Below are 18,903 nucleotides of genomic sequence, written 5' to 3'. Positions count from 1 at the left end.
GTTCCCTGCACAGAGACCCTGACATGCGCCCTGTTACTGTCTAGCAAGCAGAGAACTGCAGAGAGGCAGACAATTGCAGAGGCCTTAGACTAGATTAGAACTAAGCACCTTAAATCTGTTTTAATGGCTGTGTTTACATCTCCTTCTTCTTCATTCCTTTAAGAAAGTAATCAGGTTTCGCAAGCGTTAAGAAAACCACCTCCTCTTGCCAGCTGGACGAGGTCCAGTTTAAGCAAGAAATCCGCCCCCCCTTTCCCCCCTTCTGTCTTTTTCTTTTTTTTCCTTCCTGTATGATCGTCACTGCCATTCAGCACAGCAAGACCAGGCTCCGGGAGCTGGCTGACTTTTTTTCTTGGTTATTACTTTTTAGCATTTTCTTCCTGTTACAGAAATGGGAAAATTGAAAATGATGTGCTGCTGCTGTAGCAGCAAATGTCAAGAGAGGAGTCCTTTGCACAATTTCATAACTGCTGTGTGGTGTTTTTTTCTCTGCCTAAAACACACACGTACACACACACACATACACACTCACACACGCACACACACAGTCATCTAACATATGCACAAAGCCACGATAACAGAAAAACAGAGAGGATCACATGGGGAGGAAATGCAGCCAGGATCCCGGAATTGCGTGACAGTGTGTAGACTAGTTGTCACTGGACTCTTTGAAGAATAATGCCATCCATGTTTGGCCGGATTATTGGCAAATAAACAGCGATGCTTTTTGTTCAACCATGAAAACTACCATTTCCATTGCTTAAAACGTGACCATTAAAGAATCTTTACATCTCTCAGTGGGGTCTCTATAAATGCTAGTAACACAGCACTGTGGTGTGCTGACTATCTGAGAATAAAGAAGGCAAAGGAAATGTTTCCAAAACGAAAACACTCAAGGGTTACTAAGTTTTGGGAGTAAAGTGTAGATATGGAGAAAGAGATCTTTGTTCACTTCCCAGAAACTGAAGGGAGAGGAGATGGAGATTCAGATGGCCCAAGATGTTTGTGGATGTTGGGCTATAGATAAAGGAGAACAAGATGCATTGTGATAAAAATGGAGGCAGAAATGTCAGATATAATGTAATCAAACCTCGGAATTAGGCCTCTCTGCTTTTCCTTATTCTGTTCTTTCTAGGTCTCTTTTCCTCCACGTTTTTTTCTCCTTCGCTGGTATGGTATCCTGGTACACGGAAAGAGGGCTGAGGCAGGTCAAGGGACTGGCTTCCAGTGTCCCTGCCTACTTCCATGATTTCAAACCAGATGTTTTACTGGGCATCAGTTACTTTTCTAAAATGAGGAACATGGTCTGGTGCAATCCATCTTCCCTTCCAACTGAAAAACTCCAATTCATGTAATTTTACTTTGAATGGGAGGAAAAAGGGAAAGAAGTGTCCCTTGGAAACAACAGGCAGGAAAAGTCAAGGGCAGCAGGACTGGAACTAGTAAGAAAGTGCCAGAGAATTTGGAGGTAAAGAGGCAGAGTAGATTAGTGCTGTATTAGGACCTGGGAGAGGCCCTACGGTGAAGTCAGCCAGGTCCCTGGTAGCTCTTTTCCCCCCTGGTCTGCAAAAAGCGTTACATCTCCTCTGGTATATTTCCATTATGCTTTCACCTGGTCTTTCTTTAAAAATATTAATCCTGTTTTTCTTCATACCTTCCATGAGTTGTTTATTCTTCAGATCTCTCTCTCTTTTTTTTTAAAGTCCATTATTTCAAGAAAAAAAAGAATTATATTCTAAGATATGTTTAGTAGAAGTTCTCCCCTGATATGTGACTGATAACTCTGTCCTTTCTTCCAGATACTTGGTTTGCTTGATTGTGGTGATTTGCCACAGCCTAGAATCTAAAAGTTTTAAAGGAACTTGCATTTATATACATGCAAATTAAAACTTCCCAGTTCTTTCTTTTGTGTATGTATTGAGAGATCTTGAATTCTTTAACCTTTAGAAGCCTAACTTGTGCAAGAGGCTGCCCTTCAATGGTCTCTCTCATGCATCTAATTGTATCTTAAAAATGACTATGAGTTTGGGAGAGTGAACTTTTTACTCACTGATCGAAGCTGGCGCCTTTTATTATTAAAAGAAAGCAAATTTAGCTTTTAGCATTTCTTTTTTATGAACTGGAGTTCCTAGAATATTTCTATGGAGTCTATGGCTTAACTATGTAATTATGTCTCTTGAGTAGATAATGTTTTTCTTTCCATAATTATGTTTTTACCCGGGAGACTGGAAGGCTTCAGACCTCTCTTGGGTGAAATTGTTCTTCCTCTCTTCTTCCTGGTGAAGCTTTGCATTCTACGTGCCTGACTGTGTTCAAGGGCTGAAAGGGGCTCTTGAAGATATGTGGGAGTGATTATGATTTTTTCCCTTGAAATTGGTTTATATATTAAGAAGGGCCTTTAGCGAGAAGCTCTGTTAGTTCATTTTTGAAATGCCATCGGAGAAGAATCTCCTGGAAGGAGGTTTGTTTATGATCTGTGGTCCTCTGTCTGAGCCACACACTAACATTGCTCTAGGGCTGTCTCCTCTCACAGGCTGTCCTGTGTGAGCTCTGGGGCCCCATGCACACGTCTTATTGCATGGCTGCTCATTTCCAGTGGCTCAGAGGAGCCAGAGGCCTCAAACATGAAGATAGTTTCCTAGTCTAGCTCAGTATTTTTGTCCAGAAATAGTTTTGACCTGAACCAGACAGCATACTCTTAGGAAAAAAAGATGACTCAGCAGCCTTTCCCAGCAAAGATTATAGACTCATCAATTTTACTGTGAGAAATGTTTCCCAATAGCCAGCCCCCCCCCCGCCTTCCTCTCTGTCTTTTACTCCACAAAAGGAGAGATAATGTTAAATTGAACAATGTTCTTATTTGTCAATTCAATAAGCATTTGTTGTCTGCCTTCCCATTACCTAGGCTCTAAGTTATGTGCTAGACTTAAGACATGACACCCATCCTCATGAGGTTCACAGTCAAGTCCGGGAGACTCTAAGATATTAGGGTTTGAAATTTTATAGGAAATTTCAATTCATAGTAAGTTAATGCTTACTGAACGCTTACTATACTTAAGTAGAACCACATGTAGTAGACAAAAAACAGTTGTAGCTGCTCTCAGCTTGCTGAGATAGAAACCAGAGGGATCATTGAGGCCCTAGGGACAGGGAAGACCAGAACAATGTGATGACTCAGTTGAGTCTGGGAAGGGGTTTGGCCAAATGGAGGTGGTGGGGAGAGGGCAGTCTGTGTAGACAGGACAGCTTGGGCCACCACAGGAGCTCTGAAGAACTCTGGATAGAGTAGAACATGGGCTGGGAGCAATATGGTTGTAGCCATTGGAAATGCGAGTGACAGGGTTCATTTGAGACCATATTTTCCAGGCCCTTATTTGCTGGGTTCCGGGGGCTGTTTCATTCAATAGACAGCGCAACATGATTGATAGATTTTGAGAAGGTAAGTTACATTAACGTTAGGATTTAGGGACTGAAAGAATTTTAAAAAGTATGGTAACTAGCCCTTCATTTTTGTTAGGTTCAGAGGATTCCATTAAGTCCTTTCTGTGCCCTTTCAACTATGCCAGGCTGCTACTCCGGTGTTTTAGCCACAGTGAGAGGTTAGGAGTGATTCTAGTGCAAATGGGGCCTGTCCTTGTAGAAACTTGAGGAATGGACTTCTCTGGGTGATGGGGTCTAAAAATGGGAAGTGGAAAAGGTTCACCTAAGCTGGGTTTTGAGCCTGGGAGACTAGGAAATGGTGATATTAAAGGAAATAAGGAAATGAGAGGGGAAGCTGATGGGACTGTTTGTAGTGGAGAGTCTGGGTGTGTCGGGGAGAGGCAAAAAGGCTTACCTAAGTAGTACAGGCTTTACAAGAGAGAAGGTCGTGGGTTTTTAGATTTTTAAAAACCACCAGTGAAATGCATCATCCAAATGTAACTAGAGACGAGTTTCACTTTTGTCAATAGTATTTCCATCTTCACACATATCTAGGAATGCAGAAAATCAAGGTTTTTAATCTAGTGCCTCAGTAGTTGTGAGTTATTTGGGTCCAAGGTTTGTATGGCTTCCCTAAGAACTCGAGCCTGTAATCTTCTTTGTCCTGTTGCTTTTGCTGCAAACCATTGAAACTGAACTCTCTAAGATATACTAAGGTTCCTCCTTAGTAGTAGGATCCCAAGTAATTTCATTTGAAATTGAATTATGACTTTAAAATTAGTCAGCCTAGTCTCTAATCCCTCCCTGCAAACTCTCCTCTACGAACCACTTTCAGGGGAGAGAGATTAGAACTGAAGGCGTCATCTCCCCGACCTCACGAACTGCTGTGGAATAAGCAGCTCTTTTTCTGTATTACCAATTTACTCTGAAAAATGGTCATTCGGATGCAAGGCCTTTCCTCTCTTCCTTTTCACTCCAAGGATTATTGTCACAACATTCTTAAATGGTTGTATGCTGTGGCTTAGCCCCGGAGTGTTGGGCCAGATTTCATTCTATCACATACTTGCTGACAGCAAAATTAGCTAATGTGTCCCTGGTCACCTCTCTCCTCCAGGGAAGCCCGGGTTCACGGCAGAGGAGTGCATGGGTTGCCAAAGCAGAGTGTTGTTGGCCTGGGAATGAAAAGATCTGTCCTAAAAGCACATTTCCCATATATATATTGCATAATTTAAAAGAATTAATGGAGTTGTAAAACTAAAGGTATCAACTGATTTGAGAATCTCTTCAGATTAATTAGTAAATTTGTGCAGCCCCTATGAAAAATGGTGTGGAGATTCCTCAAAAAATTAAAACTAGAGCTGCCATAGGGTGCAGCATTTCCACTTCTGGGTATTTATCTGCAGAAAACAGAAAGACTAATTGGAGAAGTTATATGCACTTCTGTATTCACTGCAGCATTATTTACAATAGTCAAGATATGGAATTAACCTAGATGTTCATCAGTTGATGAACGGATAAAGAAGATGTGAGATGCATAAAATGGGATATTGCTCAGCAATAATAAAGAATAAAATTTTGCCATTTGTCAGTATTGTGCTAAGTTAATTAATTCAGACAGAGAAAGATAAATACCATATGACTTCACTTATATGTGGAATCTAAAAAACACACACAAAATAAGTGAATAAACAAAACCAAACAAAAAGCATAGTATGCCTTTGTTTAGATTAATGTTGCATTTATGCTTAGCACCATCTTGACTCACAAGATATTCATTATCATGTTTCTGTCAGTTGGCCTCCAGCTAGCATTTCTCCTTCCTTCTCTGCTTATCAAAATCCTACTCAGCCTTCAAAGACATGGTGATCCCATTAGTGAAGGTCTCCTCTTTTAGTTGACATCAGTTGCCCCCTGTTTTTCCTATAGATAGCACTTTATTAATTTTAATTTTTTGTAATACAAATTTCAAACATTAAGAGATTAAATTTAATAAAACTCCATGTACTCACCATATTTTATAATTAATAACATTTTGCCAGATTTGCTGTATTGGTGATTATGCAGAAATATTTTAAAGCAAATGCTGGACATCATGACACTTAACCCTAAGCATATCAGCCCTTCTAAAAACTAAGGGCATATTTTTTTACATAATCACTGAAGCACCACTTCCTTAATGTAATGAAGTAGTCATATTTACTCAGTTGATCCCCCAACCATAGTAGTTTAGTGTTTGCACTCACGATAGTCTTTTTTAGTTATACTTAATTGCTTGCCTTTCTTCCCTACGAGATTGTGAACTGCTTCAGGGTAAGGACATTACCATATATTTTCTTTCCCTCCTCCTTACAATGCCTAGTGAGAGAGTCCTGCGTGTGGTAGATGCTCGGTACACCAGCTGGATCAGCTGACCTATGCATGGGCATGTACTGATTCCTGATTGATGTTGTATTACAGATCTGCCTTTTCACTTCATTTTATTAAAAAAAAAAAATGCAGTCCTAACCGGTTTGGCTCAGTGGATAGAGCCTCGACCTGTGGACTGAAAGGTCCCAGTTTTGATTCTGGACAGGGGCATGTGCCTTGGTTGTGGGCGCATTCCCAGTAGGGAGTGTGTAGGGGTCAGCTGAATTGATGTTTCTCTCTCATCGATGTTTCTGGCTCTGTATCCTTCTCCCTTTCTCTCTGTGAAAAATCAATAAAATATATTTTAAAAAATGTATCTTCATGATACCCAGGATACAAGGAGGGACCTAGTAAAAACAAGTGAGGGTTTAAATTTATTTAAAATACTACTGTAAAAAGATCAGCTGCTAAGCAGCATGCCCTAGTGTAGGGGTGTCGAACTCAATCAGAGAAGGGGCCAAAATCTAAAATCCAGCCTAAATCGCGGGCCGAATGGTTTACTGAACAGTCATAAACTGTCATTGTGATGGAAACGCAGCGGAGTGCAGTGATGACAGCGCGGTGCGGGCCACATTGCAAGGCCTGGCGGGACGGATTTGGCCCGCGGGCCTTGTGTTTGACACATGTGCCCTAGTGATTAACAGAGTGATCCTGCTGTGCCACATTCAGGTGGACTGACCATAAACATTACCCTGATAAGGTTTAGTGGTAGAGGGTCTTTTCAAATATGCATAAAAAGTGCCTTATTTTTGAAAGGTGCACTCATATGTGGATGTAAAACTGAAACTCATCGACATAGACAACAAAATGGTGGTTGAAGGGGGCGGGGAGTTAGCAAAGGGTTAAGGGGCCAAATACTAGTATATGGTGATGGAAGATGATTGAACTTTGAGTGGTGGGGCCACAATGAAATATACAGATCATGTATCATAGAAATGTACACTTGAAACTTACATGACCCTACTGACCAGTGTCACCCCAATATATTCAGTCAAAAAAGAAAACCCAACAGTGGGAAAAAAGAAAGAAAGACAGAGAGAGAGAGAGGAGAGAGAGAGAGAGAGAGACAGAGAGAGAGAGAGAGAGAGAGAGAGAGAGAGAGAGAGAGAGAGAGAGAGAGAAAGAAAGAAAGAAAGAAAGAAAGAAAGAAAGAAAAAAAGAAAGAAAGAAAGAAAAGAAAGAAAAAAAGAAAGAAAGAAAGAGGTGCACTCTTTTGTATGTGCCTTCGGGCATCAGTCAGGAGGAGTGCCATGGCTGGTGGAGTTCATCCTGTTGTGAATATAGTGCACAGGGTGTGACATTGTGAGGTTCTGGCTGGAACCTCCCTAGGTCTCCAAAGTTGTGAAGTTGTTCTCAATCAACTTTGACAAAAATGGACAAAAATGGGTCACATTCAGCGGCAAGTTAATTTTCATAGTTCACATATCACAGTTTTCACGTACCAGTTCCAGATGTGTGATATTTTAACGTGGACGTTCTAATGGCAGGATTACTGACTTACACTGTGAGGTAGTTGCCCTTGGACTAAAGAGCTGGGTAGGGAGAAACGGGGCGATTAGATGGCCTTTGGCTTCCTGGCTTAGCAGTTCCTCACAGGTCTTTGCTCTAAGGATATGTGAATGCTGTGACCTTTTTGATCATGCTTTCTTCTTGTGCCCCTGAACTTATTGCAACAAAAGTCACATTCAGTCAAACACACTCAGCTTTCTTGAGAAACATTTGTTCTGGAAACTGTTTTTCCATTTTAAATGCACTTTTGATCATGCTCTCCCCTGAATGACCAAGACTGCACTGTTAGAATCTGAAATAAACTTGTTGGCAGTGGGAAGGAAGAGTGCTAGACCAACACCCAGAAAACCCCAGTTCCGATCCTGCCATTTACTGTGTGACTTTGGGTAAGTCACCTCTCCTCTCAGGGACTCAGGGCTCTCATCCATAAAAGAAGTACATTGCTCTAATATGTAGAGTCTAAATTATTTCTGTTGTCTTTTTTACCCCTGTGATTCAAAATGACTTGCAACAATGCTTAAGAATTATTGAGAGGGCAAACAGGACTTTCTCAGAAAGAACACAAGCAAGCTTTCACTTGAATGTCTTTCAGGGAAATTTCTTAGGAAGCATTAAAAAAGGCTGTTCTCTAAAGAATGGCTTTGCTCCCTGGACCCACTAGATTGCCAAATAAGAAGAGTTGTTTTTCTTTTTCTTTTTTTTTGGGGGGGGGGGGAAGATAGTGTTGTAATATAATATTTTGGGACAAAATATTTTTCTCTCAACCAAGACATTCATCTAAAAGAGGAAAATATTTATTCATCCATTTATTACATAAATATTGAGTACCTACTGTATGTGCAGGCACTGAACCGTTAGAGGTTACAGTGGTAAACAAGACAGAGCACTCATTCTCATCGACTTACAGTCATGCAAGGGAGACAAATAAATACACAAGCTAATTACAGGTGGTGGTAGCAGCCATAAAGGAAATAAAGAGAGGGTGTGTTTGAGAGTGAGGAAATATACTCTGGGTGTAGTAGGCAGGCAAGACTTCTCAGAGGAGGTGGTGTTCACCCTGAGGCCTAAGGGATGAGAAGACAAGGATTATACAAAGCATCAGGGGAGAGCATTTCAGGAATATGGAACGGTTTTAGAATAAGAGACAAAAAGGAGACAGTGTCGGATAACCAGAGTGAGATAATGGGTTCCTGGACTAGGGTGGTACCGTTGGAAATGAGAGATTTGAGAAATGCTCTCAAGATGGAAATGACAAGACTCGGTAATGGATTGAATGTGGTAGAGAGGGATAATCGACCGAATGGCTGGTGCCACTTTTATTGAGATGCGGGGGACTCTTAGGGAGAAACTGAGGGTTTTTTTTTGGTGTTTTTTTTTTTTTATAGAATAAATAATTTTATCTTAAATACCATATTTAAGATACCTTTGAGATATCCCAAGGGAGAGTCAAGTAGGCAGTGAGATACACAAACTTGGAACTTGGGGCAGAGGTCAGGGCTCACCCCAGAAATGGGGAGTCATTGGCGTGAATAGGTACATTGAGTGCGTGGGACTGAGATCATAGTGGGCAATGGTTCTCTACCTCAGCTGTCCATGGGACTTACTCCCAGAAATTCTGATTTAATTGAGCTGATGTGGGGCCTGGACACTCATATTTTCAAAGCTCCCTAGAGAGCTTTCATACTTAGGGTGAAAGAGCCACTGATCAAGGAAGAAAGTAGAGAGGACCTGATAGAAGAGGATCTAGGACTGAGCTTTTAAATAGTCTTAAAGAGTTTTCCATTCCTTATACCTTTTCCTGCTTGGAAGGTCCAGTCTTTGGCTGTGTGGTTGAGATTAAGTTCTCCTTACATCCTGGCAGAGCACCTGTCCCTGAGTACAGTCAGTGTGCCCTCTGTCTTCCATGTCCTCCATTTCTGAGTGCATTGCTTGGGTGCTGAGGTTTTAAGTACATCTTCTCTCAGCCAGTCGTTCAAGTGTTACCCTGATGTGGTGTAGGAGTGGTGGGTATTTGTCACACTTGAGAGACAGAGAATCTGTTCAGCTTTTGTTCTTCATTGTACTGTAAGAATTTGTTGTGGTTGTGGTGGTGGCTGTGCAGAGGCAAACGTATGCCAAGGAAAAAAACACGTGTGTTTTCTGTAAATATGCAGCCACAGATAGCTGGCCCCTGAGTTACTCTAAAGCAGTGGTCAGCAAACTCATTAGTCAACAGAGCCAAATAACAACAGTACGATTGAAATTTCTTTTGAGAGCCCAATTCTTTAAACTTAAACTCCTTCTAACATCACTTCTTCAAAATAGACTCTCCCAGGCCGTGGTGTTTTGTGGAAGAGCCACACTCAAGGGGCCAAAGAGCTGCATACGGCTTGCGAGCCGCGGTTTGCTGACCACGCTCTAGGGTGTCTGTAGGTATTTGGTAGCTCGCCTTCAAAGATAATTTCCAAAAGGTCATTGAGGCTTTTAAAATTTCACCTGCTCTTAAATTTTTCACACTTGTAAGTGCTTCTCAAAGTCCTTTATTTTTGTCTGACTTCCACTTACTCCCCTGAAGCACTATGCTAAGAGAAAATAAAAGTGTGCTCACACATCCTTATACTGAGCTCAAATCTCATACAGTCTCCATGAAAACCCAATGAAAAGGCTGTAGAAAGCAGAGGCAGAGCTTATTAAATTTTTTTGTGACCCATGGCCCACATAAAGTCCCACTGTATAAAGGAGCCATGCAAGATCATGTAGCCCTCCCCTTGGCCCGCAGGGAATCTGCCATTCCAAAAATACGGCCTATTAAAAAAAATAACTTCCAGGGACAATTCCATAAGCTTTCTTGTTAATGTTTACAGCTGTATCAACACCACACCAATACTTTTTTTGTATGTGTGTGAGGAACAGAATCCACAGATTTAACTGTGACAAGTCCTATATAATTCCCCAATCGTGAAGCCGGTTAGACACAGCAAGATGTATTGATGGAAGTTTGTTTAGGGTAATGGGTGCACTATTAACTTTGTAATTGAATCCTCGCTGCTGCTCCTACTTGCTTTGAAAACCAGCCTTGACACTTCACAGGGCTTAGTTCTTAGGTGTCTCACTCTGCAGATCTGGATATTTTTCAGTCCTCCACAGCAGCTGGAAGAGGAAGGGAAGAAAAAAAAAAAAACCAAAACTAGAATGCCAACATTGGTAGAGCCACGTGATGAGTGGAAAACTTAGTCAACCAAGACAAGAACCATACCCTAGTCCAGGACTCACTAGTCAGTATCTGAGGACCATAGGGTAATTGTTTTCCCTCTGTAGGGCTCAGTCACTTCATCTATGAATAGCTTACTTGCTAAGGTCTAGGAGCTGTTTGGGGTAATCTCTAAAGGCTCCTCAGACTTCTAAAATCTGTTTGTAAGCTGCATAAAAAGTCATAAATGGTGGGAAAAACAACCATCAGCAAACAATGTGAATTCTCATATTCACATGGTAACCCAAAGGGTAGTTTCCCCAGTTTTTTTTTTTTTTTTTTTTTCCTGATTGTTTTTTCCTCGTCTTAGTCTCTCTGTTATAGCAGATGCCCCAAACTTGCACTGGCAGGAAATAGGGTGGTGGGTGCATTTCAGTTAATGGGTCTAGTTGGAACATGTTTGGCTGTGGAGACAGCTACACTCATATTACCAAGCCTTGGCTTCCTGTCTGTTTTCTTTGGGCTGGGTAGGCAATGAAAAAGGAGACAGGAAAATACATTTTGGGGCAAATAAAATAAGGAATTTGTCTTATGAAGACAGCTTATAGTTGGGAAATTCTAATGTTCAACTTAACCCTATCCTGATACATCCCTCTTGTCCTGTACTAAGTGGAAGATGAGTTGTTCTTGCTGCCCATAGAATATACCTTCCTGTTCTTGGAGGCCCTTAATAATCCTTCTTCAAGTTTTTTTATGGATATTAATCTTCATTTCTTTAATCAAAGGGCAAAGACTTATTCCTGTCTTCTTAATGGCTCTTTAAATCAGCTTCAGTTGGGGTAACATGCTAGGGCCTCACTGGTCTATGGAAGGAAGTATCCACAGTATATTTCTGTTTATGTATTAGGCATATTGTACTTGTTCACCACAGCCTCACTGTACAGATCTACACTTTATTAATGTGGCAGCGAGGCAGTACTGTACTCTTTACTAAGTATGATTTGATGTATTTTTAAAGAAGTCTCAGAACCTTAGTTATCTTCTAATTTGTTTATTTCCAATATTTTAGGATATCCTTGGATTTTAGACTTGAATAAACTAGAAGAGAGACAATTTTTAAAAAATTTTTTTAAAATAATGGGTTATCTCATTCACATGGTAACTCAAAGGATATTTTTCAATCTTTCACAAAGCCACAGTTCTAGATTTAAAATAAAAGAAACTGTGATTTAATACAAAGTCATTACATGCTTTCAGGCTTTGACATATCACAAAATATCCAGGTTTCTCTTGAGAGTTTGAGTTTCTTTATTTCTATTTCTATGTTTTTCCCCTTAAAGGGATTCTAGAATTTAGTTTTAATTTTCCAGAAAAGAGTCTCAGTAAGGTATTAATTGTAACAGAAAAAAGAAAAAGTCTCTATAGTCATCATGGAAATTTCCCTTTGACAAATGTGTGTGTGTCTGTTTCTGCCCCAACTTTGGGATAGTAGATGTCACAGCACAGCCTCTTTGAACTTGCAGGGACATCTTGCCCTTCATGAAACAAGGGGACACACCCTAGAGCATGTTCACCTTCCCCATCCTCACTGAAGGGCTATAGGAGGTGTCCAGAGAGTTCCCCGTGAGTTCCTGTGTCCTGGCCTCGCTCTGATGCTTGACTCAGAGTCACCCTCTGGGACCTCAGCTCTCCACTGTAGAACAGAACCAGGAATGCTTGCCACCAGATGATGCTGATAAAAGCAATTTGAAATGGAAGGCTTTATATACTAGTAGACACTCCATTATGAGTACCAGTATTGATAATCCCTTGGCTTAAACCCTCAGTATGTATGTTCACATATCTATTTAGCATGGTCAATTGTTCAGCTAATTAATATGCTTTTATTTTATGATTTGCTGTTTCCAGGGCACAGACAGAAGCTTGATGACTCTAAACCTAGTTTGTTCTCTGACCGCCTCAGTGATTTAGGGCGCATTCCTCATCCCAGTATGAGAGTAGGTGTCCCGCCTCAGAACCCACGGCCCTCCCTGAACTCTGCACCAAGTCCTTTTAATCCACAAGGACAGAGTCAGATTACAGGTAAGACAGACTCCTAGGTTCACTTGCGCAGACTCTGGCAGGCTGGGGGTGAGGGGCTGCAGATGAGATGTGTTCACTTCAAAACTCTTGGAGCGGTGAAATGGCTTACTATTCAAGAATCAAACTTGAAGGCACGGACCTTATTTTTTAAATTAAAAAAACAAAAGATTCCAGCATTTACTAACTTTGGGATGAAATGTGGGTAAAATTTCTGCTGTCGCTGTGTCAGTCTGCACACTGGTGGAATGGTAATAACTGATCTCTGGGAGAATGTTTGTTACAAGTTTCTGTATTGTGTCCACGTGGTGCAGGGGAATACCATCACACCCTCACGCTTAGGAAAATTAGTTACTGTCTTAGATTTGGGCTTAAATTTCTTGTATGTATAAGTATTTCATTAAGTTTTCTTGAAAATTGCCCAGGGCTAACAGGAAGCCTTGATTGGTGGTTCAAAGGCAAAGTCAAGGAGCAACTCATTGGCACAGAATTTACTTCTGATTCACATTTAGCTCTGGTTCCTCCAGCAACATTTCTCTTTTACATTCTAGTAAGCTATTTCACCCTTATTCTTAAAAGTCACCATCAGCATTGAATACAGACTAATTCACAGTTAGTGCATTAAGATTTCTTGGGTTTTTTTTTTTTTTTTTTTGTCCCAGCCCCACTTAAGGTAGCACTATTCTGCTCTTTTAGGTCATGCTGACAAGAGAGTATGTCAGTCATCATAGAGCTTTAATTTGCAACTCATAAGTATGGAGAGTTGAAAGCAAGTCGACATTGTTGGCAGAGGTGGCCTAGAATATAGAGGGGAAAATAACTCAAAATAAAATATACAATAAACTCTCAAAATGGATATTTTTTAATGGTTAGGTTTTTGTCTATCGTGGTTAGGTTTGAGTGGCTTAATGGTCTATAAACATAATTGTTTATAAATTAAATGACCTCCCTTCCCTTCTCTTCTGCCCATATAAAGTGTGTATATATATCTCCTGGGATATTTATTTAGAGTATGTTTCTGTGGGTATATGAGTATTAGTCTGAATATATGAGGATGCCTAAGCATTTTAAAAATAATATAGAATTATAAGAATGAGATGTCTGCACCCTGGGAGAACCAGGTAATCTGCATCAGGGAAGAACAGTAGAACGCTATGAAGAATAGCCATGTCTTAGCCTCATAAACCTTTAAGTGTTAGTATGCAGGATAAAAAGTTAATGTGTTTACTAGGCATGTGTCCTGGATGAAGATGCAGGGGTGAAGTTTACACTAATGTGAATTTGAAGCTTGTAGTATAGGTGCTGCTGCATTTAAAGTGGTGGATTTTAGATCACTGATTAAGGTTCATGATACCTGTCCTTTTGTCTCTATAGTACTCCTTAGACTGTGTATGTGGAGAAGCATATGTATACCTATATAAAGTGTTTATATATGATTGGTAAGGGACTTATGATGGCAAGATATATATATATATATATCTTAAATTTTCATTGTTTGCCAGTTATATTTTGCTAATGACTAATGCTTTTAAAATGGTCTTTGGAATCTGTGTGCTAGATTCACGTAAGAAGATGCTTTTCTCAAGACTCTGTCCTCAAACCTAAAGATGACATCATAAAATAGAACCAGGAGACATTTTGGAATCTGAAGTTACCTTAGATATCATTAACCAAAAAGCTGGTAAAAGTTGTGAAGAAGAGCTGCATTTTCACGGCACCTACCCCTCAGTCCCCAGATGTGCGTGCAGTGAGCGTGGGGCAGGTTGATGCCGGAAGAGCATCTGAGCAGATCAGGTGTGTGGCCACCTGCACAGACAGCTCTCCACTGGTCGTCAGCCTCTCTCCACCGTCCTCCTGTTGGGAAGCTCAGGAAGGCTAAGCTCCTTGTTTATAGCCAGTTAGTGGCAGGGCAGAATTAGGTCTCGTCACTCCTAATGCAGTATGTTTTTTCTTATACAACTAGAGCCCCAATGAAGGGAATTCGTGCAAGATTAGGCCTTCCTTCTCCTGGCTGCTAGCGCCTGCTCCCCTCTGGTACCTGGGAGCCTGGGCTTCCCTCTGGCTGCTGGCAGGCACCCAGGACCCAGGTTTCTCTTGAAGCCTGGCTTCCTGTGAAAGGACAGCTGGTCTAATTAGCATATTATGCTTTTATTATTATAGATACCATGCTGCAACTCCACCATGGTCATTTAACACTAATGTTTAAATATTCACTGGATATATTTCCAATAAATGAAAATATAAAACAAATTTATTTCTAGGTACAAATTGCTTTTTGGAATTATATTACAAGAGCATTATCTCTGCATTTTGGGGTTGCAGCATAGTGGAATTGATCTATAGACAAGTCTTCCTCTTTTTTTTTTTTTTTTAAACATTCACAAAGTATTGGGCCCAACAACTTTCTCAAACTTTACAAATTTGAAGATTCATACCCTCCCCCACTTTCTTTAAATGCTCCCATATTGTTAGTGAGACAATACAAGTATCTGCCCATAACCAAGGATTTCTACCATTAAGAGTTCTACCATGGCCCAAATTATTAGGAAAACCCAAGAATACCCATTGCAGTGGCCACTTCAAAGTAAATCGAATAGATTTCATTATTTTCTCATTAGATTAAATTTTAATTTATTGAATAAGTATGAGTTAGAGCCTACCACACACATATTGAGAATTGGGTCTTAGGTAATATGCGGGAGAAAAGAAAATTAGAGTCTATATTTTGTTGTTGTTAATGCTCACCCAGGAATATTTTTCCATTGATTTTTAGAGGGAGCGGAAGGGAGGGAGGGAGACACACAGAGAGAAACATTGATGTGAGAGAGACACATTGACTGGTTGCCTCCTGCAGACACCTTGACCCTGTCTGGGGATTGAACTTGCAGCCAAGGTGCATGCACTCGCCAGGAATTGAACCCTGGATCCTTCAGTCTGTGGGCCAACACTATATCCACTGAGCCAAACCAGCTAGCGCTAGAGATTAGACTTTAACTTTCTGGGCCCTAGACTATAATATTGTTGTTTTTTGAGTCCACTTCAATAGCATCCCACTGCAATCAGGACAACCCTCCTCTCTCTCTCCCCTTACTGAGGCTGTCCTATCGACAGTGGTCTCTGTGCTGGCAACATCCACTCATCTTCTAGGTCACTGTCATTTTCCTCAGGAAAGAGTCCCAGATCTTCATCTAGAAGGCTGCTTATCCAGCCTCTAAGCTTTAGCTGAGATTGCCTTATTTCATAGCTTCTGTGAATTTGCTTTCTTCTGCTCTGCTAGATTATAAACTCTTTGAGGGGTTTATTAGAGGGATTTATTTTCTTTTATGCCTAGTGCAGTGGTAGCATCTGATTAAATATTGAACGAAAAAAAAAGTTTTAGATGAGAAACAATCAGTGCAAGAAGGGCTGGAATATCATGCCTTGTTATCATTAACTGTTCTTTCTAATTTCTTCTCCCAGGGTGTCCCTGTTCTCTGGTGATGAACAGTAATGGGAGAAATTACATTTCAATGTAGCACTTAAAGGGTTAAACCATGTGATAGCATTCTAGGTTGGGATCTACATAATTGCATGATTAAATTTAAGTTCTACTTAAGAGCCTTACCTATAATGGATTTTGTAACATCTTTGTAATGTGCCACACCTGCATTTCAGTTCATGTAATCCTTTGGATAAAGACATTTGTCACCGAAAGGGCCCAGTTCTTTCTCATTGGCTTGGCTCTCTTGATATCTTAAGCTCTTACCCCCAAACTGAAGATAAAGATCACGGTTGTATAGTCACCACTAGTTCTCGCACTTGCCAACATAAAGGGCAAGACAAACTCCCAGAAGAGCAAAATGAAATTAGAAACCATAAACTGAGTCATAAGCACTTAATGTTTCATATTAGTTTTCCCCAGTGCCTCTTGCAGTTCTAGGGCCACGGGTGTAGCCACGTGGTGGGCGGGCATCCTCACAGTGCTAGTCTACTGGTGTCACTCTGCTGTGGTCTTCAGCTGCTGATGTTCTGCCTGAGGGCCCAGGGCCTCCTCATGGCTTCCTGAGGAAGTTGGTTCCTCTGTACCTTTTTTTAATCTTTCAGACATCTGCTGCCTGTCTCTAGGTGCTAGGAAATACCTAGTCTATCACACATGTCTCCTTCTTTGGGTTCAGAATGCGGTTATAGCAGTAGAGTAGGGATAGTGTGCTAGGAGATATTGCTGGAGATAATCGCTGCTTTAAACTCAGCGCTGTCCACATGGGCAAACTGCACCTAAAAGGAGAGCTGACTCAGGTGTTAGGTTTGGTGGATTGGACAGTTGTGTAACCTTTGGGCTAAGCATTCTGCTCTTCTGTTACTCAAGTGAACAAGATAGATATAGGTCCTGCCCACCAGGAGCTTACATTTTACTTATATAGTCAGTAAATGGGCAAATATACATACAAGACAATTTTAGATTATAGTGAATGCTTTGAGAAAATGAAGTAGGGTAAATGTGATAGCAGTTTAGGAAGGGAAGAAGCTAATTTTGATTTGAAAGTTGGGAAAGGGATCTTTGAAGAGCTTTGTAGACCTGTGAGCACACATTTCAGGCAGTAAGAAGCTCATGCAAAGACTCTCGGGAAGGAAGGAAAGTGGCCTTCAGGGGACAGGAAGGTCATTGTAAGTGGGAAGTAGTGAACAAGGGGGATGATACAGAAAGGCAGGCAGGAGCCAGATTATAGAGATCTTTTAAGGCCCTGATAGAGAGCTTGGGTTGTCCTGATTGCAGTGAGGTGCTATTGAAGGATGTGAAGCAATATGTTTTTGTTTTTTTTTTGTTTTTTTTTTAAATCGCTTTGGATGCTGTGTAAAGAACAGATCATTAGGAGACAATGATAGAAGCAGGGTCATCATTTAGGAAGCTACTGCAGAAGCACAGAAGATAGTTGAGGATGGTAGCATTTCTTTTCTTTCTTCAAAACTTAGATCAAATGCTGGCACCTCTGCCAGGCCTTTTCCAACCTGAGCTGAGTCTCAGTGTTCCATACCACTGTATGGATGACAGTTATTGGTTTACACCTCTGTCTCCTCCATCAGACTTTGAACTTTCAAAGTCTAGCGCCATGGTTTTTTGTTTTCTGTTTTTTCCTTTTTATCTCTGTACCTCCATTGTCTCATATAGTACCTCTGCTTGGTGATTTTGGTTTGGTGATGAATAAATGAACAGCTCATTAAGTTCTTCAGGGAGTGTAGCCCATTATTATTCTAGCCCTAATATTTTTCTAGTACCTATTTGATTGAGTTATCATTAGCTAGCATTTACTGAGTGTGTGTCTTGTGCCAAGTATTGTTCTAATGGGGTTAACTAACATACCTCACAGCAGCTCTATGAGATAGGTGGCTTTGTTATGAAAACTGAGGCTCAGAGAAGCTAAATCACTTGCCCAAAGTTCCACTTACCTCTAGTAAGTGGTAGATATAGGAATTAACTTCAGGTCTACATAGTTCTGCACCACCTTGTGCTCTTGGGAAGCTGACACATATTTCTATCCTGGCTCTGTTTCCTCCCACTTCAGTACCTAACAACTTTCATTTATGTAGCTCTTTACCATTAATGAAATGGTTTTATTGTACATGGAATTTTTATTAAAGCCTTATTCTATGAAAAGTACATACATTGCAGGCTGGAGAAATTGTTTCTCTGAGAAATGGCTTGCTGAAGGCCTCATCAGTTGTTACACTTGACTGTGAGTTCCAGGTTCTTAGCAGGCAGTCACCCTCATCCTCACCAAGCCAGGAATGCTGCTAACAGTCTAACTGACATGTGTCTTAAGGGACTAATTTATTTTCCTTCTCTCCATTGGATATTACTTAGGATCCTTAGAGACAATATTTTTATTAAAAGGAATCATCAGGAGTATCTGAATTATACTTTAAAATGCAGTGTAATCATTTTAATGATTATGTATTTTTGAGCATATGTATTCAAGGTAACATTTGTAGGAATATCTTGAAAAACAACTTGCCAGACATGTAGATTGACAATGATCTTATCAGCAGTCACCTGGCCAAATAGTTGTTCTCACCAGCTCCAGTCTGATTCTGTATGCCCTTGGCAAACAATGCTCCTCCTGTGAACACTGAGAGGACCTCAGCCAGTTTGGCCAGTGAGGCCTGGGCTGCATGTGAGTCTTGCTGTCCTAGGCCTGAGCCCACTGTGTTTGCATGGATACATTTATTAGTGTAATCCTTTTAGAAGTAGGAAGGCACAACGAAGGAGTACTTGTTTCAAATTACTGTTTTATTCAGGTGCCAAGTGGCCACATGATTCTTTAATGTGAAGCAAGTTGGGAGGG

General features: G+C 40.7%; 1 protein-coding gene across 6 annotated transcripts in view; it reads left to right on the top strand.

The window, feature by feature from the left end:
• The window catches only part of RUNX2 (RUNX family transcription factor 2), a 330,253-nt gene that overhangs the window by 159,115 nt on the left and 152,235 nt on the right, over positions 1 to 18,903 (top strand). For 3 of the 6 annotated variants that reach the window (XM_036413602.2, XM_036413604.2, XM_036413603.2), the window contains exon 6: positions 12,413 to 12,586. The exons of the other annotated variants lie outside the window; for them this stretch is intronic. In XM_036413602.2, the coding sequence (XP_036269495.1) occupies positions 12,413 to 12,586 (174 nt within the window). The remainder of the gene's footprint in view (positions 1 to 12,412; positions 12,587 to 18,903) is intronic. 6 annotated transcript variants of the gene reach the window in all.

This window comes from Pipistrellus kuhlii, unplaced genomic scaffold (assembly GCF_014108245.1).
Source record: "Pipistrellus kuhlii isolate mPipKuh1 unplaced genomic scaffold, mPipKuh1.p scaffold_m20_p_5, whole genome shotgun sequence".
Lineage (NCBI taxonomy): Eukaryota > Metazoa > Chordata > Mammalia > Chiroptera > Vespertilionidae > Pipistrellus > Pipistrellus kuhlii.
Note: the sequence above shows the minus strand (reverse complement) of the source record. Positions and strands in the feature narration are given on the sequence as shown.